Source organism: Oncorhynchus nerka, linkage group LG4, assembly GCF_034236695.1.
Source record: "Oncorhynchus nerka isolate Pitt River linkage group LG4, Oner_Uvic_2.0, whole genome shotgun sequence".
NCBI classification, from domain to species: Eukaryota; Metazoa; Chordata; class Actinopteri; order Salmoniformes; family Salmonidae; genus Oncorhynchus; species Oncorhynchus nerka.
This window is the reverse complement of record NC_088399.1, coordinates 90,067,633-90,092,238: the sequence shown is the minus strand read 5'-3', so window position 1 is coordinate 90,092,238 and position 24,606 is coordinate 90,067,633. Positions and strand designations below refer to the sequence as shown.

The window sequence follows — 24,606 nt, the reverse complement described above, 5'->3', positions numbered from 1 at the left end:
GCCTACCCCGGCCAAACCCTAACCTGGATGACGCGGGGCCAATTGTGCTCCGCCCTATGGGACTCCCAATCACGGCTCTTTGTGATACAGCCAGGAATTGAACCAGGGTCTCTAGTGACCCCTATAGCACTGAGATACAGTACCTTAGACCGCTGCGCCACTTGGGAAGCCCCCTGAGTGTGTTCACCTGTTAAAGCAAGTCAGTATTTGAACAACTGCTTGTTGTACCTCCTCCAGTCATATGGATGGGGGTGTCTTGTACTGGGCTCTGTATGCAGCAGTGGCCTATGGTGTGGTTTGGGAAGGTGTAGTGATGTGGGCCTAGACACTTTCTGATTTATATTAGGGATAAATCAAGCGGCCTACGTTTCCAGACCTGCTGTCTGTGTCTGGTAGACATTTCTTGTAGGTTTAGATCAGGATTTGCCCTTTATCACATAAGAATCCGCACCTCTTTTCTACACCAGACTTAGAAATTGTGTTTGTGTGTGTTTGTGTTTTATCTTAGGACTTCCATAATGCACTTTGGGCTAGCCAGCTTAGAAATTCCCTTAACCATCACTCAGACACAGATAAACCTATTGATTAGGAGCAGAGTATGCAAAAAAATGTGGTTATCTCCTCTCCTCTCCTCTCCTCTCCTCTCCTCTCCTCTCCTCTCCTCTCCTCTCCTCTCCTCTCCTCTCTCCTCTCCTTTCCTCTCCTCTTTAGAACTCTGATGAGTCAGTTTAGCCTCTGTGTTCATGATCTGTCTATCAGGGTGTGTTCTTTATTTCCTCCACTATTGTTCAGTGTTTTTCTACTGTAGTGGGCACGGCATAGGCCATTACATCTCAGACAGGTTGGACAGGATGAGTCGCCGAGAAGAGTTGGAGAAAATAGTATTCCTGGGGAAGGTTTGTTTTCCTGTATCCAATTTGGTTTGTCAGAGGGTCTACCGTTAGAGCTCCTACTCATTCATGAGACCGACAGCCCGGCAGTTGGATGATGCCTTGCACAGGACTGACTCTGATTTGTAATGACCGCGTCATTAATTGTGTTTTTACTGATCATTGTTCTCTCTCTCAAAATCACATGGAAGGCAAAATGTCGGTCAGTATGGCCTTCATACTTTTTATAGCTATTGTTATAGATATCTTTATAGCTATTGTTTTGAGACAAATTTAGAGGTTTACTTGCATGTTTAATGTGCATTTGTGGGATACATGTCAAGGTACATGTAGACTTTAAAGATTATATTGTGTTGATTCCACTTTTTTTGTGCTTCCTTGATTTTGCCGTGTTTTCTTTTCTTTGAGTGGGGTGTGATTGCAGAGAGAGAAGCGTTGTGATGTGTGCTGCAGTGGAACCCAGGACTGCTATGACCTGTGACCTCTGAAGAGACACGTGGAAGAAGAGAGACAACTTTTACAAACTTCAGAAAGACCCTGCCGCCAACAACAACAAGACCAAAGAAAAGACAATGGAATAAATGAATCTCCAGCATGGACGTGGAATTAAGGATACCTCAGTCAAGAAGCAGGGACCCTGGATGTTGATCCTACTCTGATAATCTTTCTCCCTGTGGAATCTGTGCTGATAATGCGCTAACCCAATGCTCAGCAGAGGTATGATCTCTCTTGTTGTAGGCCTCAATATACACAGATTAGGCTTAGAAAAATGTGAATATTGTTTATTTTCATGTAATTTCACGTCAGCCGAAACCCAAATTATTAAAGATGGTAAACACTTTTTTTTTCAATCTTTTTCGAAAACCGAGTCACAGGGTTCTCAAAATATATTTTATTGAACTGTAGCTTGATCCTCGTTGTTGTGGAGTTGTTTTGTTCGGCTCCTTTTTAGCAGTTTTATGTTCTTAGCTGTGGTATATTCCAGCATTTTGATCTGGTGTTGAAGGCAGTACCATCTGTATTTGTAGAGCTTATTATGTGGAATGTTGTCTATATTGACTTAATGTTTCGACCTCCCCCTGGACCACACACATGCTCATGGTACGTTCTCCGTTCACTCTGCTCTTGTCTAGATGGGTCAACTGACAGTTTTATTGTCTGTATCTTTATGATCTGATCGTTTAAAAAACGTTCCAGGAGGTTGTTGCTATAAAGTAGGTTTCTACAGTGTTGTTACAGCTTAGTCATACCTAACGTTTATTCATACTGAGACACAGTTACTGGCAGTACATATAGACAACAGTATTTCATGTTATTGACAAATGTAACAGGATTCATACCTAACGTTTATTCATACTGAGACACACAGTTACTGGCAGTACATATAGACAACAGTATTTCATGTTATTGACAAATGTAACAGGACTCATACCTAACGTTTATTCATACTGAGACACACAGTTACTGGCAGTACATATAGACAACAGTATTTAATGTTATTGACAAATGTAACAGGACTCATACCTAACGTTTATTCATACTGAGACACACAGTTACTGGCAGTACATATAGACAACAGTATTTCATGTTATTGACAAATGTAACAGGACTCATACCTAACGTTTATTCATACTGAGACACACAGTTACTGGCAGTACATATAGACAACAGTATTTCATGTTATTGACAAATGTAACAGGACTCATACCTAACGTTTATTCATACTGAGACACACAGTTACTGGCAGTACATATAGACAACAGTATTTCATGTTATTGACAAATGTAACAGGACTCATACCTAACGTTTATTCATACTGAGACACACAGTTACTGGCAGTACATATAGACAACAGTATTTCATGTTATTGACAAATGTAACAGGACTCATACCTAACGTTTATTCATACTGAGACACAGTTACTGGCAGTACATATAGACAACAGTATTTCATGTTATTGACAGATGTAACAGGACTCATACCTAACGTTTATTCATACTGAGACACACAGTTACTGGCAGTACATATAGACAACAGTATTTCATGTTATTGACAGATGTAACAGGACTCATACCTAATGTTTATTCATACTGAGACACACAGTTACTGGCAGTACATATAGACAACAGTATTTCATGTTATTGACAAATGTAACAGGATTCATACCTAACGTTTATTCATACTGAGACACACAGTTACTGGCAGTACATATAGACAACAGTATTTCATGTTATTGACAGATGTAACAGGACTCATACCCGAAGGTAATTTCACATACTGAGACACAAAGTTTCAGGTGATTTTGCAGGGTAGGAAGGATAAAGTTTTAGGTGATTTTGCAGGGTAGGAAGGATAAAGTTTCAGATGAATTTGCAGGGTAGGAAGGATAAAGTTTCAGGTGATTTTGCAGGGTAAGAAGGACAACGTTTCAGGTGATTTTGCAGGGTAGGAAGGATAAAGTTTCAGGTGAATTTTCAGGGTAGGAAGGATAAAGTTTCAGGTGAATTTGCAGGGTAGGAAGGACAACGTTTCAGGTGATTTTGCAGGGTAGGTAGTAGTAAGTTACTGGCAGTATGTATTGCTTGTATAGCCTAGAACAATATTGCATGGTATTGACAGATGCAACAGGAGTGCTGCTTTGCCTTTCCCATGAACTGCTGAGGAATAATTCATTATGAAGATAGATGAGTCTAATTAGATGTGAACCAACACCTGTCATCTTTCTTAACATATCAATTTGCCTCGCATGAAACAGTGTCCTTATTTATACTTGTCTTTTGGTCAATGCTAGCATTGCCATCAAGTGGCAGGTTATCACTCTTGATAAGGACACTACAATATTTCAACATTTATGGTAATTAATCAATAACTGCGGTGCTTGTTTTTTGTCACAAGGACTCAGTCATTTATGCTGTTTCTTTCTAAATCCTCAGCATCAGTACAAGTGTTGTGCCCTTTGCTGTGCATTGCACTATGGCATTGAAGAGCAATGAGCACAGAAATCTAATACTCTCATTAAGTTTGGAAAGTGGCAGCAGGCGGTTTGGACTTCTTAACAGTAGGTGACCTTAAGTGACGTATCTCAAAATGTGTGTCATAGTTGATAATGTTTTCCTCATCCAGATCCAAATATTAAACGTGATAATTAACAGCTATTACGAGAAAATGTATTTGTTAACGCTGCAGAAATGTTTTCTCCTGACTGTCTAGCGATTTCAGTAGATTTGTATAATGTTTAAAACATGCTCTCTTAACCCATCCAGACTACTCAAAACAGAAAATGTGTCTGTACTTGGGAAATAACATTACCTCTGTGTTGTAATGGGCTTAACTTAAAGCTTTCAGTTGGTTCTTAGAGCTTTCAGTTGGTTCTTAGAGCTTTCAGTTGGATTTTAGAGCTTTCAGTTGGTTTTTAGAGCTTTCAGTTGGTTCTTAGAGCTTTCAGTTGGTTCTTAAAGCTTTCAGTTGGTTCTTAGAGCTTTCAGTTGGTTCTTAAAGCTTTCAGTTGGTTCTTAGAGCTTTCAGTTGGTTCTTAAGCTTTCAGTTGGATTTTAGAGCTTTCAGTTGGTTTTTAGAGCTTTCAGTTGGTTCTTAGAGCTTTCAGTTGGTTCTTAAAGCTTTCAGTTAGTTCTTAGAGCTTTCAGTTGGTACTTAAAGCTTTCAGTTGGTTCTTAAAGCTTTCAGTTGGTTCTTAGAGCTTTCAGTTGGTTCTTAAGCTTTCAGTTGGATTTTAGAGCTTTCAGTTGGTTTTTAGAGCTTTCAGTTGGTTCTTAGAGCTTTCAGTTGGTTCTTAAAGCTTTCAGTTAGTTCTTAGAGCTTTCAGTTGGTACTTAAAGCTTTCAGTTGGTTCTTAAAGCTTTCAGTTGGTTCTTAAAGCTTTCAGTTGGTTCTTAGAGCTTTCAGTTGGTTCTTAGAGCTTTCGGTTGGTTCTTAAAGCTTTCAGTTGGTTCTTAGAGCTTTCAGTTGGTTCTTAGAGCTTTCAGTTGGTTCTTAAAGCTTTCCGTTGGTTCTTAGAGCTTTCAGTTGGTTCTTACATTTACATTTACATTTAAGTCATTTAGCAGACGCTCTTATCCAGAGCGACTTACAAATTGGTGCTTTCACCTTATGACATCCAGTGGAACAGCCACTTTACAATAGTGCATCTAGGTCTTTTAAGGGGGGAGGGGGAGAAGGATTACTTTATCCTATCCTAGGTATTCCTTAAAGAGGTGGGGTTTCAGGTGTCTCCGGAAGGTGGTGATTGACTCCGCTGTCCTGGCGTCGTGAGGGAGTTTGTTCCACCATTGGGGGGCCAGAGCAGCGAACAGTTTTGACTGGGCTGAGCGGGAACTGTACTTCCTCAGTGGTAGGGAGGCGAGCAGGCCAGAGGTGGATGAACGCAGTGCCCTTGTTTGGGTGTAGGGCCTGATCAGAGCCTGGAGGTAGTGAGGTGCCGTTCCCCTCACAGCTCCGTAGGCAAGCACCATGGTCTTGTAGCGGATGCGAGCTTCAACTGGAAGCCAGTGGAGAGAGCGGAGGAGCGGGGTGACGGAGAGAACTTGGGAAGGTTGAACACCAGACGGGCTGCGGCGTTCTGGATGAGTTGTAGGGGTTTAATGGCGCAGGCAGGGAGCCCAGCCAACAGCGAGTTGCAGTAATCCAGACGGGAGATGACAAGTGCCTGGATTAGGACCTGCGCCGCTTCCTGTGTGAGGCAGGGTCGTACTCTGCGGATGTTGTAGAGCATGAACCTACAGGAACGGGCCACCGCCTTGATGTTATTTGAGAACGACAGCGTGTTGTCCAGGATCACGCCAAGGTTCTTAGCGCTCTGGGACGAGGACACAATGGAGTTGTCAACCGTGATGGCGAGATCATGGAACGGGCAGTCCTTCCCCCGGGAGGAAGAGCAGCTCCGTCTTGCCGAGGTTCAGCTTGAGGTGATGATCCGTCATCCACACTGGGATATGTCTGCCAGACATGCAGAGATGCGATTCGCCACCTGGTCGTCAGAAGGGGGAAAGGAGAAGATTAATTGTGTGTCGTCTGCATAGCAATGATAGGAGAGACCATGTGAGGTTATGACAGAGCCAAGTGACTTGGTGTATAGCGAGAATAGAGAGGGCCTAGAACAGAGCCCTGGGGGACACCAGTGGTGAGAGCACGTGGTGAGGAGACGGATTCTCGCCACGCCACCTGGTAGGAGCGACCTGTCAGGTAGGACGCAATCCAAGCGTGGGCCGCGCCGGAGATGCCCAACTCGGAGAGGGTGGAGAGGAGGATCTGATGGTTCACAGTATCGAAGGCAGCCGATAGGTCTAGAAGGATGAGAGCAGAGGAGAGAGAGTTAGCTTTAGCAGTGCGGAGCGCCTCCGTGATACAGAGAAGAGCAGTCTCAGTTGAATGACTAGTCTTGAAACCTGACTGATTTGGATCAAGAAGGTCATTCTGAGAGAGATAGCGGGAGAGCTGGCCAAGGACGGCACGTTCAAGAGTTTTGGAGAGAAAAGAAAGAAGGGATACTGGTCTGTAGTTGTTGACATCGGAGGGATCGAGTGTAGGTTTTTTCAGAAGGGGTGCAACTCTCGCTCTCTTGAAGACGGGAGGGACGTAGCCAGCGGTCAGGGATGAGTTGATGAGCGAGGTGAGGTAAGGGAGAAGGTCACCGGAGATGGTCTGGAGAAGAGAGGAGGGATAGGGTCAAGCGGGCAGGTTGTTGGGCGGCCGTCGTCACAAGACGCGAGATGTCATCTGGAGAGAGAGGGGAGAAAGAGGTCAGAGCACAGGGTAGGGCAGTGTGAGCAGGACCAGCGGTGTCGTTTGACTTAGCAAACGAGGATCGGATGTCGTCGACCTTCTTTTCAAAATGGTTGACGAAGTCATCTGCAGAGAGGGAGGAGGGGGGAGGGGGAGGAGGATTCAAGAGGGAGGAGAAGGTGGCAAAGAGCTTCCTAGGGTTAGAGGCAGATGCTTGGAATTTAGAGTGGTAGAAAGTGGCTTTAGCAGCAGAGACAGAGGAGGAAAATGTAGAGAGGAGGGAGTGAAAGGATGCCAGGTCTGCAGGGAGGCGGAGTTTTCCTCCATTTCCGCTCGGCTGCCCGGAGCCCTGTTCTGTGAGCTCGCAATGAGTCGTCGAGCCACGGAGCGGGAGGGGAGGACCGAGCCGGCCTGGAGGATAGGGGACATAGAGAGTCAAAGGATGCAGAAAGGGAGGAGAGGAGGGTTGAGGAGGCAGAATCAGGAGATAGGTTGGAGAAGGTTTGAGCAGAGGGAAGAGATGATAGGATGGAAGAGGAGAGAGTAGCGGGGGAGAGAGAGCGAAGGTTGGGACGGCGCGATACCATCCGAGTAGGGGCAGTGTGGGAAGTGTTGGATGAGAGCGAGAGGGAAAAGGATACAAGGTAGTGGTCGGAGACTTGGAGGGGAGTTGCAATGAGGTTAGTGGAGGAACAGCATCTAGTAAAGATGAGGTCGAGCGTATTGCCTGCCTTGTGAGTAGGGGGAAGGTGAGAGGGTGAGGTCAAAAGAGGAGAGGAGTGGAAAGAAGGAGGCAGAGAGGAATGAGTCAAAGGTAGACGTGGGGAGGTTAAAGTCGCCCAGAACTGTGAGAGGTGAGCCGTCCTCAGGAAAGGAGCTTATCAAGGCATCAAGCTCATTGATGAACTCTCCGAGGGAACCTGGAGGGCGATAAATGATAAGGATGTTAAGCTTGAAAGGGCTGGTAACTGTGACAGCATGGAATTCAAAGGAGGCGATAGACAGATGGGTAAGGGGAGAAAGAGAGAATGACCACTTGGGAGAGATGAGGATCCCGGTGCCACCACCCCGCTGACCAGAAGCTCTCGGGGTGTGCGAGAGCACGTGGGCGGACGAAGAGAGAGCAGTAGGAGTAGCGGTGTTGTCTGTGGTGATCCATGTTTCCGTCAGAGCCAAGAAGTCGAGGGACTGGAGGGAGACATAGGCTGAGATGAACTCTGCCTTGTTGGCCGCAGATCGGCAGTTCCAGAGGCTACCGGAGACCTGGAACTCCACGTGGGTCGTGCGCGCTGGGACCACCAGATTAGGGTGGCTGCGGCCATGCGGTGTGGAGCGCAAGCTTTCAGTTGGTTCTTAAAGCTTTCAGTTGGTTCTTAAAGCTTTCAGTTGGTTCTTAGAGCTTTCAGTTGGTTCTTAAAGCTTTCAGTTGGTTCTTAGAGCTTTCAGTTGGTTCTTAGAGCTTTCAGTTGGTTCTTAAAGCTTTCAGTTTGTTCTTAGAACTTTCAGTTGGTTCTTAAAGCTTTCAGTTGGTTCTTAGAGCTTTCAGTTGGTTCTTAGAGCTTTCAGTTGGTTCTTAGAGCTTTCAGTTGGTTCTTAAAGCTTTCAGTTGTGCTTCATAGAGACAGCTGAGCTATTATTAACAACCAATGAAACATGCATTCAAGTGTTTCGAGTGTTATTCTCATGATCAGCTCAGCCATAGAAAACATAGGCCCAAAAAAGGAAAACACAAGATTGTTTTGAATACTTATTTTTTTGTGTTATTTATCCCATCCTACGTTTACCTTGGTAGATGTTTGTAAAAAGTGATTGGCTTGCGTCTAGATACAGGTACATCAGTGGATTTATTTCATATGTTACCTGAGCTGATTCAGAGTACTGAGTGTGAAGTCATCATCCTGATAGATGTCTGGTAGCGCCGTCTGCTAAGACAGTTTGCTCATAATTCAATAATTGTGAGTTCTAATTTACAATATTCATTTCGTGCCCACACACTTTTAATTGAAAAGTGAAAGCCTAGCTGTGAAGGGGGGTCGCCCTGGTAGTAGTTGTAGATTTTTATACAGTACCCAAGAACAATCTGTGAGTTACATTGACCACAGGAAAAAGAGCTACATGGTAAATACTGCAATATGGGTTGGATTGAATTGAGCTCCTAATTTTCATTTTCAAGGTGATGATTGCACTTTTCTTCCCAATACAGCCCACATTTAAACATCTTGTTTGCATCCCATGGGGGATTCAGCCTTACACTGCAAGTGGCAATAGATGTCAGGAACTCATTGTCTTACCACTGTGAGCTAACTATCCAGAGCCGTATTTGCTTGTGATGCACATCATTTTATTATCAGAGCGTGCCAGTGGACTTCTGGTATATATGCTTTAGTGAAAAAGTGTTGGAATCAGGTACAGCTACGTTGTTTACCCACCCCCTACAATGAATATTTATGAGCAAGTTCCCCCACCCACAACTGCTCACCTGAATGCATTTTTAAAACATTTTTATTGAATGGGTTGGACAAAGGCTGAAATTGGGGTTGTTACCTTTGAAAATACTCCAAACTAGAAGGTGGTAGTAGCATTGCTTGTTAATGCATATCCATGCATATTGCTTAGGTGGGTTAAGAGATTCCAAGCTATCTGCGCTAATGTTTGGTATTTTGTAGAACTTTGTTGTTGTACCTTGCCAGTGTCGTGTGCATTGTGTCTGTGCACTGAGCTAGCTACCATCTCATAGCCTACATTGCATATGAAGTGTGACTGGCTCATCCATAGATGTTCTATCTTTCACCCTTTTTTTGGTTGGCTTCGTGCTCTCTGATTGGCACAAAGTCAAGTTGTTGGCCACTGACGAGAATCTCTGTTATAGTCGGTCGGTATAGTCGGTTGGTCACTGCCGGGTCGGTTGGTCACTGCCGGGTCGGTTGGTCACTGCCGGGTCGGTACGTCACTGGCGAGTCGGTACGTCACTGCCGGGTCGGTACATCACTGCCGGGTCGGTACGCAGCAGGTAGCTCTTTTCATCTAACAAGAGAAGGAACTGTGATACGACTATCTGCAGTCTATCGGCAGTCTACCGGCCATCTATCGGCAGTCTACCGGCGGTCTATCGGCAGTCTACCGGCGGTCTATCGGCAGTCTACCGGCCGTCTATCGGCAGTTTACCGGCCGTCTATCGGCAGTCTACCGGCCATCTATCGGCCGTCTATCGGCAGTTTACCGGCCGTCTATCGGCCGTCTATCGGCAGTCTACCGGCCGTCTATCGGCAGTCTACCGGCTGTCTATCGGCAGTCTATTGGCAGTGAGATTGTCAGTGTGTTTAATGCCTTAGAGTTGTAGAAGGGGTGGTGTGAACCTGCTCATTAAGGAAGGAAAGGTTGAATGCTGGCGGCTGATTACGCCGTCATCTCCCCCTCATTCTCATGCACCTTATTGCAATAACCCTGAAACCCACTGAACTAATCTAATTAGTTTGAGAACAAGAAATTATCCTGGGTCATTTGCAGAATGCATAAACAAGAGAGCGATTCATTCTCTTGTGGCGTTAAGAAATAAATGGGTAAGTGCAGGCCTGTTGTTTTTAGTGGATTGCTTCCATGAGGTCTGCACCATATGGTGGTGGAAACAAAGCCCCAAAAGGAGCAAAGAAAAAGGGGGACGGACGCTGCAGTGAAGCTGCAATAACAAAGTGTCTTGAGTCAAACCCCCTTCAATTAAAGGACCTTTTTTTTTTGTGCGTCTAAATGCAGATGCAAAAAATACCAGCCGTAACTAAATGGACCCGACCACATTGTTCACACATAGGAGGAGTCTGGTCAGGATCAGCACCAGAACTGTATTGAGCCGCTGGGCCACAATTCCAAACTGTACATTGTTGAGGAATTCTGCGTTGCCAGGCTATTTTTGGTGGGGTTCCATTTCAGGTTGCCAGGTGACAGAGATTGCATTCCTTCCTTGTTACATGACTACCCATGATCCTCCAGGTATCCTAGTCACAGTATCCTATCCCGCTGGCCACTACTGGAATGTCATGTGGCCAGTAGTAGCCTGATGTGAAAATGTAACTTGTTAAATACTGACCTGGTGCAGTTGAATTTACGTGTGTCCAAAGACAAGTCTCTTCACTTGCCAAAGCAATTAAGAACTGTAAGAACCACTCTTTCCTGGTGAGGTTGCTTCCCCAAACCCTCCAAATGATCCCCTCTCAGCCCAACACGGTCTTCTCTCCACAGAAAGGCCAATTCACAAGTCTATGTGTTGCCACAACATGGAGAAGACAAGCATTACGTTTGACAATAGTAAACCTGGTTGAAAAGCCTTCTTTCTTTTGCAAATTGAAGGTTTGGGGTAGAGGAAGCTATTCTGAGTCTCTCAGGGTAGTCTACTGTATGTGTGGCTGCTAAACTCAGAAGCAGTCTGAATCCTCTGCCTTTACATTAGGGGTTATTATCCCTCTGCCTTTACATTAGGGGTTATTATCCCTCTGCCTTTAAATTAGGGGTTATTATTCCTCTGCCTTTACATTAGGGGTTATTATCCCTCTGCCTTTACATTAGGGGTTATTATCCCACTGCCTTTACATTAGGGGTTATTATCCCTCTGCCTTTAGATTAGGGGTTATTATCCCTCTGCCTTTACATTAGGGGTTATTATCCCTCTGCCTTTACATTAGGGGTTATTATCCCTCTGCCTTTACATTAATGGTTATTATTCCTCTGCCTTTACATTAGGGGTTATTATCCCTCTGCCTTTACATTAGGGGTTATTATCCCTCTGCCTTTACATTAAGGGTTATTATCCCTCTGCCCTTACATTAGGGGTTATTACCTATCTGCCTTTACATTAGGGGTTATTATCCCTCTGCCTTTACATTAGGGGTTATTATCTATCTGCCTTTACATTAGGGGTTATTATCCCTCTGCCTTTACATTAGGGGTTATTATCCCTCTGCCTTTACATTAGGTGTTATTATCCCTCTGCCTATACATTAGGGGTTATTATTCCTCTGCCTTTACATTAGGGGTTATTATCCCTCTGCCTTTACATTAGGGGTTATTATCCCTCTGCCTTTATATTAGGGGTTATTATCCCTCTGCCTTTACATTAGGGGTTATTATCCCTCTGCCTTTATATTAGGGGTTATTATCCCTCTGCCTTTACATTAGGGGCTATTACCTATCTGCCTTTACATTAGGGGTTATTATCCCTCTGCCTTTACATTAGGGGTTATTATCCCTCTGCCTTTACATTAGGGGTTATTATTCCTCTGCCTTTACATTAGGGGTTATTACCTATCTGCCTTTACATTAGGGGTTATTATCCCTCTGCCTTTACATTAGGGGTTATTATCTATCTGCCTTTACATTAGGGGTTATTATCCCTCTGCCTTTACATTAGGGGTTATTATCCCTCTGCCTTTACATTAGGTGTTATTATACCTCTGCCTATACATTAGGGGTTATTATTCCTCTGCCTTTACATTAGGGGTTATTATCCCTCTGCCTTTACATTAGGGGTTATTATCCCTCTGCCTTTATATTAGGGGTTATTATCCCTCTGCCTTTACATTAGGGGTTATTATCCCTCTGCCTTTATATTAGGGGTTATTATCCCTCTGCCTTCACATTAGGGGTTATTACCTATCTGCCTTTACATTAGGGGTTATTATCCCTCTGCCTTTACATTAGGGGTTATTATCCCTCTGCCTTTACATTAGGGGTTATTATCCCTCTGCCTTTACATTAGGTGTTATTATCCCTCTGCCTATACATTAGGGGTTATTATTCCTCTGCCTTTACATTAGGGGTTATTATCCCTCTGCCTTTACATTAGGGGTTATTATCCCTCTGCCTTTACATTAGGGGTTATTATCCCTCTGCCTTTACATTAGGGGTTATTATCCCTCTGCCTTTATATTAGGGGTTATTATCCCTCTGCCTTTACATTAGGGGTTATTATCCCTCTGCCTTTACATTAGGGGTTATTATCCCTCTGCCTTTACATTAGGGGTTATTATCCCTCTGCCTTTATATTAGGGGTTATTATTCCTCTGCCTTTACATTAGGGGTTATTATCCCTCTGCCTTTACATTAGGGGTTATTATCCCTCTGCCTTTACATTAGGGGTTATTATTCCTCTGCCTTTACATTAGGGGTTATTATCCCTCTGCCTTTACATTAGGGGTTATTATTCCTCTGCCTTTACATTAGGGGTTATTATCCCTCTGCCTTTACATGAGGGGTTAATATCCCTCTGCCTTTACATTAGGGGTTATTATCCCTCTGCCTTTACATTAGGGGTCACAGATACCTGAACCCCTGAACTGCATTAGGGGGTAGAGACCGATTATGTTCTATATTTCTCTGCCTCAAACTACACCACATTACCAAAAGTATGTGGACACCTGCACATCAAACATCTAATTCCAAAATGATGGGCATTAATATGGAGTTGGTCCCCCTTTGTTGTTATAACAGCTTCCACCCTTCTGAGAAGGCTTTCCACTAGATGTTGGAACATTGCTGAGGCGACATGCTTTTATTCAGCCACAAGAACATTAGTGAGGTTGGGCACTGATGTTGGGCGATAAGGCCTGGCTCACAGTTGGCGTTTCAATTCTTCCCAAAGGTCTTTGACGGTGTTGAGGTCAGGTCTCTGTGCAGGCCAGTCAAATTCTTCCTCACCAGTCTCGACAAAACATTTCTGTATGGACCTCGCTTTGGGCACTGTCATGCTGAAATAGGAAAGGGTCCTTCCAAAACGGTTGCCACAAAGTTGGAAGCACAGAATCCTTTAGAATGTCATTGTATGCGTTAATATTTCCCTTCACTGGAACTAAGGGGCCTAGACCGAACCACAAAAATAACCCCAGACAGTTATTCCTCCCCCACCAAACTTTACAGTTGGCACTATGCATTCGGGCAGCATTCTCCTGTCATCCGCCAAACCCAGATGTTGAAATGCTGGGCGGCAGGTAGCTTAGTGGTTAGAGCGTTGGGCAAGTAACCAAAAGGTTGCTGGATCGAATCCCTGACCTGACAAGGTATAAATCTGTTGTTCTGCCCCTGAACAAGGCAGTTAACACACTGTTGTTTGGATCTCGGTAGTTAGTGTTGCAACTGAGGACAGATGATTTTTATGCACTTCAGCGTTCCCGTTCTGTGAGTTTGTGTGTGTGACCCACCATTTCGTGGCTGAGCCGCTGTTGCTCCTAGGCATTTCCACTTCACAATAACAGCACTTACATTTGACCGGGGCAGAAATTTGACGAACTGACTCGTTGGATCCTATGACGGTGCCACGTTTAATGTCACTGAGCTCTTTAGTAAGGCCATTCTAGTGGCAGTGTTTGTCTATGGAGATTGCATGTCAGTGTGCTCTATTTTATACACCTGTCAGCAACGGGTGTGGCTGAAATAGCCTAATCCACTAATTGCAAGGTGTGTCCACATACTCCTGTATATATATAAAACAAATAAACTGTAGTAGTTTATAGAGCAGACCTGTAGTAGTTTATATAATAGACCTGTAGTAGTTTTTGGAGCAGACCTGTAGTAGTTTATAGAGCAGACCTGTAGTAGTTTATAGAGCAGACCTGTAGTAGTTTATATAGCAGACCTGTAGTAGTTTATAGAGCAGACCTGTAGTAGTTTATATAGCAGACCTGTAGTAGTTTATAGAGCAGACCTGTAGTAGTTTATAGAGCAGACCTGTAGTAGTTTATATAATAGACCTGTAGTAGTTTTTGGAGCAGACCTGTAGTAGTTTATAGAGCAGACCTGTAGTAGTTTTTGGAGCAGACCTGTAGTAGTTTATAGAGCAGACCTGTAGTAGTTTATAGAGCAGACCTGTAGTAGTTTATAGAGAAGACCTGTAGTCGTTTATATAGCAGACCTGTAGTAGTTTATAGAGAAGACCTGTAGTAGTTTATATAGCAGACCTGTAGTAGTTTATAGAGAAGACCTGTAGTAGTTTATATAGCAGACCTGTAGTAGTTTATAGAGAAGACCTGTAGTAGTTTATAGAGCAGACCTGTAGTAGTTTATATAGCAGACCTGTAGTAGTTTATAGAGCAGACCTGTAGTAGTTTATATAGCAGACCTGTAGTAGTTTATAGAGCAGGCCTGTAGTAGTTTATAGAGAAGATCTGTAGTAGTTTATATAGCAGACCTGTAGTATTTTTTATAACAGACCTGTAGTAGTTTATAGAGAAGACCTGTAGTAGTTTATATAGCAGACCTGTAGTAGTTTATATAGCAGACCTGTAGTAGTATATATAGCAGACCTGTAGTAGTTTATAGAGAAGACCTGTAGTAGTTTATATAGCAGACCTGTAGAAGTTTATATAGCAGACCCGTAGTAGTTTATATAGCAGACCTGTAGTAGTTTATAGAGAAGACCTGTAGTAGTTTATATAGCAGACCTGTAGTAGTTTATAGAGCAGACCTGTAGTAGTTTATATAGCAGACCCGTAGTAGTTTATATAGCATACCTGTAGTAGTTTATAGAGAAGACCTGTAGTAGTTTATATAGCAGACCTGTAGAAGTTTATATAGCAGACCTGTAGTAGTTCATGGAGCAATTTGATTTAATACTAATATTGAGCAGACCTGTAGTATATTAATACTAATATAGAGCAGACCTGTAGTATATTAATACTAATATAGAGCAGACCTGTAGTATATTAATACTAATATAGAGCAGACCTGTAGTATATTAATACTAATATTGAGCAGACCTGTAGTATATTAATACTAATATAGAGCAGACCTGTGACAATTGAATACTAATATACTAATATAGAGTGACAATTGAATTGAATACTAATATACTAATATAGAGCAGACAGGTGGTAATTTATTGCTAGTATAGAGCAGACCTGTGGTAATTTATTGCTAGTATAGAGCAGACCTGTGGTAATTTATTGCTAGTATAGAGCAGACCTGTGGTAATTTATTGCTAGTATAGAGCAGACCTGTGGTAATTTATTGCTAGTATAGAGCAGACCTGTGGTAATTTATTGCTAGTATAGAGCAGACCTGTAGTAAATTATTGCTAGTATAGAGCAGACCTTTAGTAGTTCAATACTGGGCTTCAGGCAGCAGAGGAGATGGTCCCCTTGCCTCGATAGACCCTACTCTCTCTCTCGTCCCTCTCTCCTCTCTCCCAGCATGAACCCTGCTCTGGTTGCTGTCGGTTTCCTGTCATAAGAGACATACGGTTGGTAGCTCAATCTCTCCCACCCCCAGCGCTGGTACCATCCCATAACTCTTCAGGCATTCCTGTGGACCAGACAGAGACTGGGTCTGCAGTCGCTCCACCAAACCCTCTCAGCACCTATTATGGTCAACAGGCCGGGGTCGCTGTCAGGCCTGCCGCGTTTTGATTCACCGTCTACCCAGGATTCCTCCTGCCTGCGTCTGTTTTCACCATGTTCTTAACGTCCTAGATAGGAGATAAAATATCCATAAACAGCACTTGAAAGAAAATGTAAATGTTTATAGATTTCCTGCGAGACTTATCTGATATTGTTCTTATTCGTACGTCTAGGAGTTGACAAAAAGTTGCCTGGGACAAGCCAAAACTCAACCCAAGACCCTTTTTGTACAGGGAGCCTGAACTGAAGATTTAAGTGGACAGTTGGCCCTGTAGATGAGGAGCAAGGAAATGACACTGGGGTTGGAAAGAATTCCAAGACCATACAAATCTCTGCAAGACATTCCCACCTGTCTGTTCAATGCAGCCACACCCCCGCCACACCCCCAGCCCCAGCCAACTGCTGTATGGAGAGAGACTGAGAGGGAAGTAGCTAACTGCTCTATGGAGAGAGACTGGGAGGGAAGTAGCTAACTGCTGTATAGAGAGAGACTGGGAGGGAAGTAGCTAACTGCTGTATGGAGAGAGACTGAGAGGGAAGTAGCTAACTGCTGTATAGAGAGAGACTGGGAGGGAAGTAGCTAACTGCTGTATGGAGAGAGACTGGGAGGGATGTAGCTAACTGCTGTATAGAGAGAGACTGGGAGGGAAGTAGCTAACTGCTGTATAGAGAGAGACTGGGAGGGAAGTAGCTAACTGCTCTATGGAGAGAGACTGAGAGGGAAGTAGCTAACTGCTGTATAGAGAGAGACTGGGAGGGAAGTAGCTAACTGCTGTATAGAGAGAGACTGGGAGGGAAGTAGCTAACTGCTGTATAGAGAGAGACTGGGAGGGAAGTAGCTAACTGCTGTATAGAGAGAGACTGGGAGGGAAGTAGCTAACTGCTCTATGGAGAGAGACTGAGAGGGAAGTAGCTAACTGCTCTATGGAGAGAGACTGGGAGGGAAGTAGCTAACTGCTCTATGGAGAGAGACTGAGAGGGAAGTAGCTAACTGCTCTATGGAGAGAGACTGAGAGGGAAGTAGCTAACTGCTGTATAGAGAGAGACTGGGAGGGAAGTAGCTAACTGCTGTATAGAGAGAGACTGGGAGGGAAGTAGCTAACTGCTGTATAGAGAGAGACTGGGAGGGAAGTAGCTAACTGCTGTATAGAGAGAGACTGGGAGGGAAGTAGCTAACTGCTCTATGGAGAGAGACTGAGAGGGAAGTAGCTAACTGCTCTATGGAGAGAGACTGGGAGGGAAGTAGCTAACTGCTGTATGGAGAGAGACTGGGAGGGAAGTAGCTAACTGCTCTATGGAGAGAGACTGGGAGGGAAGTAGCTAACTGCTGTATGGAGAGAGACTGGGAGGGAAGTAGCTAACTGCTCTATGGAGAGAGACTGGGAGGGATGTAGCTAACTGCTCTATGGAGAGAGACTGGGAGGGAAGTAGCTAACTGCTCTATGGAGAGAGACTGGGAGGGAAGTAGCTAACTGCTGTATGGAGAGAGACTGGGAGGGAAGTAGCTAACTGCTCTATGGAGAGAGACTGAGAGGGAAGTAGCTAACTGCTCTATGGAGAGAGACTGGGAGGGAAGTAGCTAACTGCTCTATGGAGAGAGACTGGGAGGGAAGTAGCTAACTGCTGTATGGAGAGAGACTGGGAGGGATGTAGCTAACTGCTGTATAGAGAGAGACTGGGAGGGAAGTAGCTAACTGCTGTATGGAGAGAGACTGGGAGGGAAGTAGCTAACTGCTCTATGGAGAGAGACTGGGAGGGATGTAGCTAATTGCTGTATGGAGAGAGACTGGGAGGGAAGTAGCTAACTGCTGTATGGAGAGAGACTGGGAGGGAAGTAGCTAACTGCTGTATGGAGAGAGACTGGGAGGGAAGTAGCTAACTGCTGTATGGAGAGAGACTGGGAGGGAATTAGCTAACTGCGGTATGGAGAGAGACTGGGAGGGATGTAGCTAACTGCTGTATAGAGAGAGACTGGGAGGGATGTAGCTAACTGCTGTATAGAGAGAGACTGGGAGGGATGTAGCTAACTGCTGTATAGAGAGAGACTGGGAGGGATGTAGCTAACTGCTGTATAGAGAGAGACTGGGAGGGATGTAGCTAACTGCTGTATAGAGAGAGACTGGGAGGGATGTAGCTAACTGCTGTATAGAGAGAGACTGGGAGGGAAGTAGCTAACTGCTGTATAGAGAGAGACTGGGAGGGAAGTAGCTAACTGCTGTATAGAGAGAGACTGGGAGGGATGTAGCTAACTGCTGTATAGAGAGAGACTGGGAGGGATGTAGCTAACTGCTGTATAGAGAGAGACTGGGAGGGATGTAGCTAACTGCTGTATAGAGAGAGACTGGGAGGGAAGTAGCTAACTGTTGTATGGAGAGAGACTGGGAGGGAAGTAGCTAACTGCTGTATAGAGAGAGACTGGGAGGGAAGTAGCTAACTGCTGTATGGAGAGAGACTGGGAGGGAAGTAGCTAACTGCTCTATGGAGAGAGACTGGGAGGGAAGTAGCTAACTGCTGTATGGAGAGAGACTGGGAGGGATGTAGCTAACTGCTGTATAGAGAGAGACTGGGAGGGAAGTAGCTAACTGCTGTATGGAGAGAGACTGGGAGGGAAGTAGCTAACTGCTGTATAGAGAGAGACTGGGAGGGAAGTAGCTAACTGCTGTATAGAGAGAGACTGGGAGGGAAGTAGCTAACTGCTGTATAGAGAGAGACTGGGAGGGAAGTAGCTAACTGCTCTATGGAGAGAGACTGAGAGGGAAGTAGCTAACTGCTCTATGGAGAGAGACTGGGAGGGAAGTAGCTAACTGCTGTATGGAGAGAGACTGAGAGGGAAGTAGCTAACTGCTCTATGGAGAGAGACTGAGAGGGAAGTAGCTAACTGCTGTATAGAGAGAGACTGGGAGGGAAGTAGCTAACTGCTGTATAGAGAGAGACTGGGAGGGAAGTAGCTAACTGCTGTATAGAGAGAGACTGGGAGGGAAGTAGCTAAATGCTGTATAGAGAGAGACTGGGAGGAAGTAGCTAACTGCTCTATGGAGAGAGACTTGAGAGGGAAGTAGCTAACTGCTCTATGGAGAGAGACTGGGAGGGAAGTAGCTAACTGCTGTATGGAGAGAGACTGGGAGGGAAGTAGCTAACTGCCTTATGGAGAGAGACTGGGAGGGAAGTAGCTAACTGCTGTATGGAGAGAGACTGGGAGGGAAGTAGCTAACTGCTCTATGGAGAGAGACTGGGAGGGATGTAGCTAACTGCTCTATGGAGAGAGACTGGGAGGAAGTAGCTAACTGCTCTATGGAGAGAGACTGGGAGGGAAGTAGCTAACTGCTGTATGGAGAGAGACTGGGAGGGAAGTAGCTAACTGCTCTATGGAGAGAGACTGAGAGGGAAGTAGCTAACTGCTCTATGGAGAGAGACTGGGAGGGAAGTAGCTAACTGCTCTATGGAGAGAGACTGGGAGGGAAGTAGCTAACTGTTGTATGGAGAGAGACTGGGAGGGAAGTAGCTAACTGCTGTATAGAGAGAGACTGGGAGGGAAGTAGCTAACTGCTGTATGGAGAGAGACTGGGAGGGAAGTAGCTAACTGTTCTATGGAGAGAGACTGGGAGGGAAGTAGCTAACTGCTGTATGGAGAGAGACTGGGAGGGATGTAGCTAACTGCTGTATAGAGAGAGACTGGGAGGGAAGTAGCTAACTGCTGTATGGAGAGAGACTGGGAGGGAAGTAGCTAACTGCTGTATAGAGAGAGACTGGGAGGAAGTAGCTAACTGCTGTATAGAGAGAGACTGGGAGGGAAGTAGCTAACTGCTGTATAGAGAGAGACTGGGAGGGAAGTAGCTAACTGCTCTATGGAGAGAGACTGAGAGGGAAGTAGCTAACTGCTCTATGGAGAGAGACTGGGAGGGAAGTAGCTAACTGCTGTATGGAGAGAGACTGAGAGGGAAGTAGCTAACTGCTCTATGGAGAGAGACTGAGAGGGAAGTAGCTAACTGCTCTATAGAGAGAGACTGGGAGGGAAGTAGCTAACTGCTGTATAGAGAGAGACTGGGAGGGAAGTAGCTAACTGCTGTATAGAGAGAGACTGGGAGGGAAGTAGCTAAATGCTGTATAGAGAGAGACTGGGAGGGAAGTAGCTAACTGCTCTATGGAGAGAGACTGAGAGGGAAGTAGCTAACTGCTCTATGGAGAGAGACTGGGAGGGAAGTAGCTAACTGCTGTATGGAGAGAGACTGGGAGGGAAGTAGCTAACTGCTCTATGGAGAGAGACTGGGAGGGAAGTAGCTAACTGCTGTATGGAGAGAGACTGGGAGGGAAGTAGCTAACTGCTCTATGGAGAGAGACTGGGAGGGATGTAGCTAACTGCTCTATGGAGAGAGACTGGGAGGGAAGTAGCTAACTGCTCTATGGAGAGAGACTGGGAGGGAAGTAGCTAACTGCTCTATGGAGAGAGACTGGGAGGGAAGTAGCTAACTGCTCTATGGAGAGAGACTGGGAGGGAAGTAGCTAACTGCTGTATGGAGAGAGACTGGGAGGGAAGTAGCTAACTGCTCTATGGAGAGAGACTGGGAGGGATGTAGCTAACTGCTCTATGGAGAGAGACTGGGAGGGAAGTAGCTAACTGCTGTATGGAGAGAGACTGGGAGGGATGTAGCTAACTGCTGTATAGAGAGAGACTGGGAGGGAAGTAGCTAACTGCTCTATGGAGAGAGACTGGGAGGGAAGTAGCTAACTGCTCTATGAAGAGAGACTGGGAGGGAAGTAGCTAACTGCTGTATGGAGAGAGACTGGGAGGGATGTAGCTAACTGCTGTATAGAGAGAGACTGGGAGGGAAGTAGCTAACTGCTGTATGGAGAGAGACTGGGAGGGAAGTAGCTAACTGCTCTATGGAGAGAGACTGGGAGGGAAGTAGCTAACTGCTGTATGGAGAGAGACTGGGAGGGATGTAGCTAACTGCTGTATAGAGAGAGACTGGGAGGGAAGTAGCTAACTGCTGTATGGAGAGAGACTGGGAGGGAAGTAGCTAACTGCTCTATGGAGAGAGACTGGGAGGGAAGTAGCTAACTGCTCTATGGAGAGAGACTGGGAGGGAAGTAGCTAACTGCTGTATGGAGAGAGACTGGGAGGGAAGTAGCTAACTGCTGTTTGGAGAGAGACTGGGAGGGAAGTAGCTAACTGCTCTATGGAGAGAGACTGGGAGGGATGTAGCTAACTGCTGTATGGAGAGAGACTGGGAGGGAAGTAGCTAACTGCTCTATGGAGAGAGACTGGGAGGGATGTAGCTAACTGCTGTATAGAGAGAGACTGGGAGGGAAGTAGCTAACTGCTGTATGGAGAGAGACTGGGAGGGAAGTAGCTAACTGCTGTATAGAGAGACACTGGGAGGGAAGTAGCTAACTGCTGTATAGAGAGAGACTGGGAGGGAAGTAGCTAACTGCTGTATAGAGAGAGACTGGGAGGGAAGTAGCTAACTGCTCTATGGAGAGAGACTGAGAGGGAAGTAGCTACCTGCTCTATGGAGAGAGACTGGGAGGGAAGTAGCTAACTGCTGTATGGAGAGAGACTGAGAGGGAAGTAGCTAACTGCTCTATGGAGAGAGACTGAGAGGGAAGTAGCTAACTGCTGTATAGAGAGAGACTGGGAGGGAAGTAGCTAACTGCTGTATAGAGAGAGACTGGGAGGGAAGTAGCTAACTGCTGTATAGAGAGAGACTGGGAGGGAAGTAGCTAAATGCTGTATAGAGAGAGACTGGGAGGGAAGTAGCTAACTGCTCTATGGAGAGAGCCTTGAGAGGGAAGTAGCTAACTGCTCTATGGAGAGAGACTGGGAGGGAAGTAGCTAACTGCTGTATGGAGAGAGACTGGGAGGGAAGTAGCTAACTGCCTTATGGAGAGAGACTGGGAGGGAAGTAGCTAACTGCTGTATGGAGAGAGACTGGGAGGGAAGTAGCTAACTGCTCTATGGAGAGAGACTGGGAGGGATGTAGCTAACTGCTCTATGGAGAGAGACTGGGAGGGAAGTAGCTAACTGCTCTATGGAGAGAGACTGGGAGGGAAGTAGCTAACTGCTGTATGGAGAGAGACTGGGAGGGAAGTAGCTAACTGCTCTATGGAGAGAGACTGAGAGGGAAGTAGCTAACTGCTCTATGGAGAGAGACTGGGAGGGAAGTAGCTAACTGCTCTATGGAGAGAGACTGGGAGGGAAGTAGCTAACTGTTGTATGGAGAGAGACTGGGAGGGAAGTAGCTAACTGCTGTATAGAGAGAGACTGGGAGGGAAGTAGCTAACTGCTGTATGGAGAGAGACTGGGAGGGAAGTAGCTAACTGTTCTATGGAGAGAGACTGGGAGGGAAGTAGCTAACTGCTGTATGGAGAGAGACTGGGAGGGATGTAGCTAACTGCTGTATAGAGAGAGACTGGGAGGGAAGTAGCTAACTGCTGTATGGAGAGAGACTGGGAGGGAAGTAGCTAAATGCTGTATAGAGAGAGACTGGGAGGGAAGTAGCTAACTGCTCTATGGAGAGACTGAGAGGGAAGTAGCTAACTGCTCTATGGAGAGAGACTGGGAGGGAAGTAGCTAACTGCTGTATGGAGAGAGACTGGGAGGAAGTAGCTAACTGCTCTATGGAGAGACTGGGAGGGAAGTAGCTAACTGCTGTATGGAGAGAGACTGGGAGGGAAGTAGCTAACTGCTCTATGGAGAGAGACTGGGAGGGATGTAGCTAACTGCTCTATGGAGAGAGACTGGGAGGAAGTAGCTAACTGCTCTATGGAGAGAGACTGGGAGGGAAGTAGCTAACTGCTCTATGGAGAGAGACTGGGAGGGAAGTAGCTAACTGCTCTATGGAGAGAGACTGGGAGGAAGTAGCTAACTGCTGTATGGAGAGAGACTGGGAGGGAAGTAGCTAACTGCTCTATGGAGAGAGACTGGGAGGGATGTAGCTAACTGCTCTATGGAGAGAGACTGGGAGGGAAGTAGCTAACTGCTGTATGGAGAGAGACTGGGAGGGATGTAGCTAACTGCTGTATAGAGAGACTGGGAGGGAAGTAGCTAACTGCTCTATGGAGAGAGACTGGGAGGGAAGTAGCTAACTGCTCTATGAAGAGAGACTGGGAGGGAAGTAGCTAACTGCTGTATGGAGAGAGACTGGGAGGGATGTAGCTAACTGCTGTATAGAGAGAGACTGGGAGGGAAGTAGCTAACTGCTGTATGGAGAGAGACTGGGAGGAAGTAGCTAACTGCTCTATGGAGAGAGACTGGGAGGGAAGTAGCTAACTGCTGTATGGAGAGAGACTGGGAGGATGTAGCTAACTGCTGTATAGAGAGAGACTGGGAGGGAAGTAGCTAACTGCTGTATGGAGAGAGACTGGGAGGGAAGTAGCTAACTGCTCTATGGAGAGAGACTGGGAGGGAAGTAGCTAACTGCTCTATGGAGAGAGACTAGGAGGGAAGTAGCTAACTGCTGTATGGAGAGAGACTGGGAGGGAAGTAGCTAACTGCTGTTTGGAGAGAGACTGGGAGGGAAGTAGCTAACTGCTCTATGGAGAGAGACTGGGAGGGATGTAGCTAACTGCTGTATGGAGAGAGACTGGGAGGGAAGTAGCTAACTGCTCTATGGAGAGAGACTGGGAGGGATGTAGCTAACTGCTGTATAGAGAGAGACTGGGAGGGAAGTAGCTAACTGCTGTATGGAGAGAGACTGGGAGGGAAGTAGCTAACTGCTGTATAGAGAGAGACTGGGAGGGAAGTAGCTAACTGCTGTATAGAGAGAGACTGGGAGGGAAGTAGCTAACTGCTGTATAGAGAGAGACTGGGAGGGAAGTAGCTAACTGCTCTATGGAGAGAGACTGAGAGGGAAGTAGCTAACTGCTCTATGGAGAGAGACTGGGAGGGAAGTAGCTAACTGCTGTATGGAGAGAGACTGAGAGGGAAGTAGCTAACTGCTCTATGGAGAGAGACTGAGAGGGAAGTAGCTAACTGCTGTATAGAGAGAGACTGGGAGGGAAGTAGCTAACTGCTGTATAGAGAGAGACTGGGAGGGAAGTAGCTAACTGCTGTATAGAGAGAGACTGGGAGGGAAGTAGCTAAATGCTGTATAGAGAGAGACTGGGAGGGAAGTAGCTAACTGCTCTATGGAGAGAGACTTGAGAGGGAAGTAGCTAACTGCTCTATGGAGAGAGACTGGGAGGGAAGTAGCTAACTGCTGTATGGAGAGAGACTGGGAGGGAAGTAGCTAACTGCCTTATGGAGAGAGACTGGGAGGGAAGTAGCTAACTGCTGTATGGAGAGAGACTGGGAGGGAAGTAGCTAACTGCTCTATGGAGAGAGACTGGGAGGGATGTAGCTAACTGCTCTATGGAGAGAGACTGGGAGGAAGTAGCTAACTGCTCTATGGAGAGAGACTGGGAGGGAAGTAGCTAACTGCTGTATGGAGAGAGACTGGGAGGGAAGTAGCTAACTGCTCTATGGAGAGAGACTGAGAGGGAAGTAGCTAACTGCTCTATGGAGAGAGACTGGGAGGGAAGTAGCTAACTGCTCTATGGAGAGAGACTGGGAGGGAAGTAGCTAACTGTTGTATGGAGAGAGACTGGGAGGGAAGTAGCTA

At 45.8% G+C, this 24,606-nt stretch overlaps 1 protein-coding gene across 6 annotated transcripts in view; it reads left to right on the top strand.

Moving 5' to 3' along the window:
* LOC115125604 (zinc finger transcription factor Trps1-like) overlaps window positions 1-24,606 on the top strand; it is a 254,130-nt gene that overhangs the window by 5,204 nt on the left and 224,320 nt on the right. For 3 of the 6 annotated variants that reach the window (XM_065018012.1, XM_065018014.1, XM_065018013.1), the window contains exon 2: window positions 1,299-1,607. The exons of the other annotated variants lie outside the window; for them this stretch is intronic. In XM_065018012.1, coding sequence (XP_064874084.1) covers window positions 1,595-1,607 — 13 coding nt within the window. In that variant the 5' untranslated portion in view covers window positions 1,299-1,594. The remainder of the gene's footprint in view (window positions 1-1,298; window positions 1,608-24,606) is intronic. 6 annotated transcript variants of the gene reach the window in all.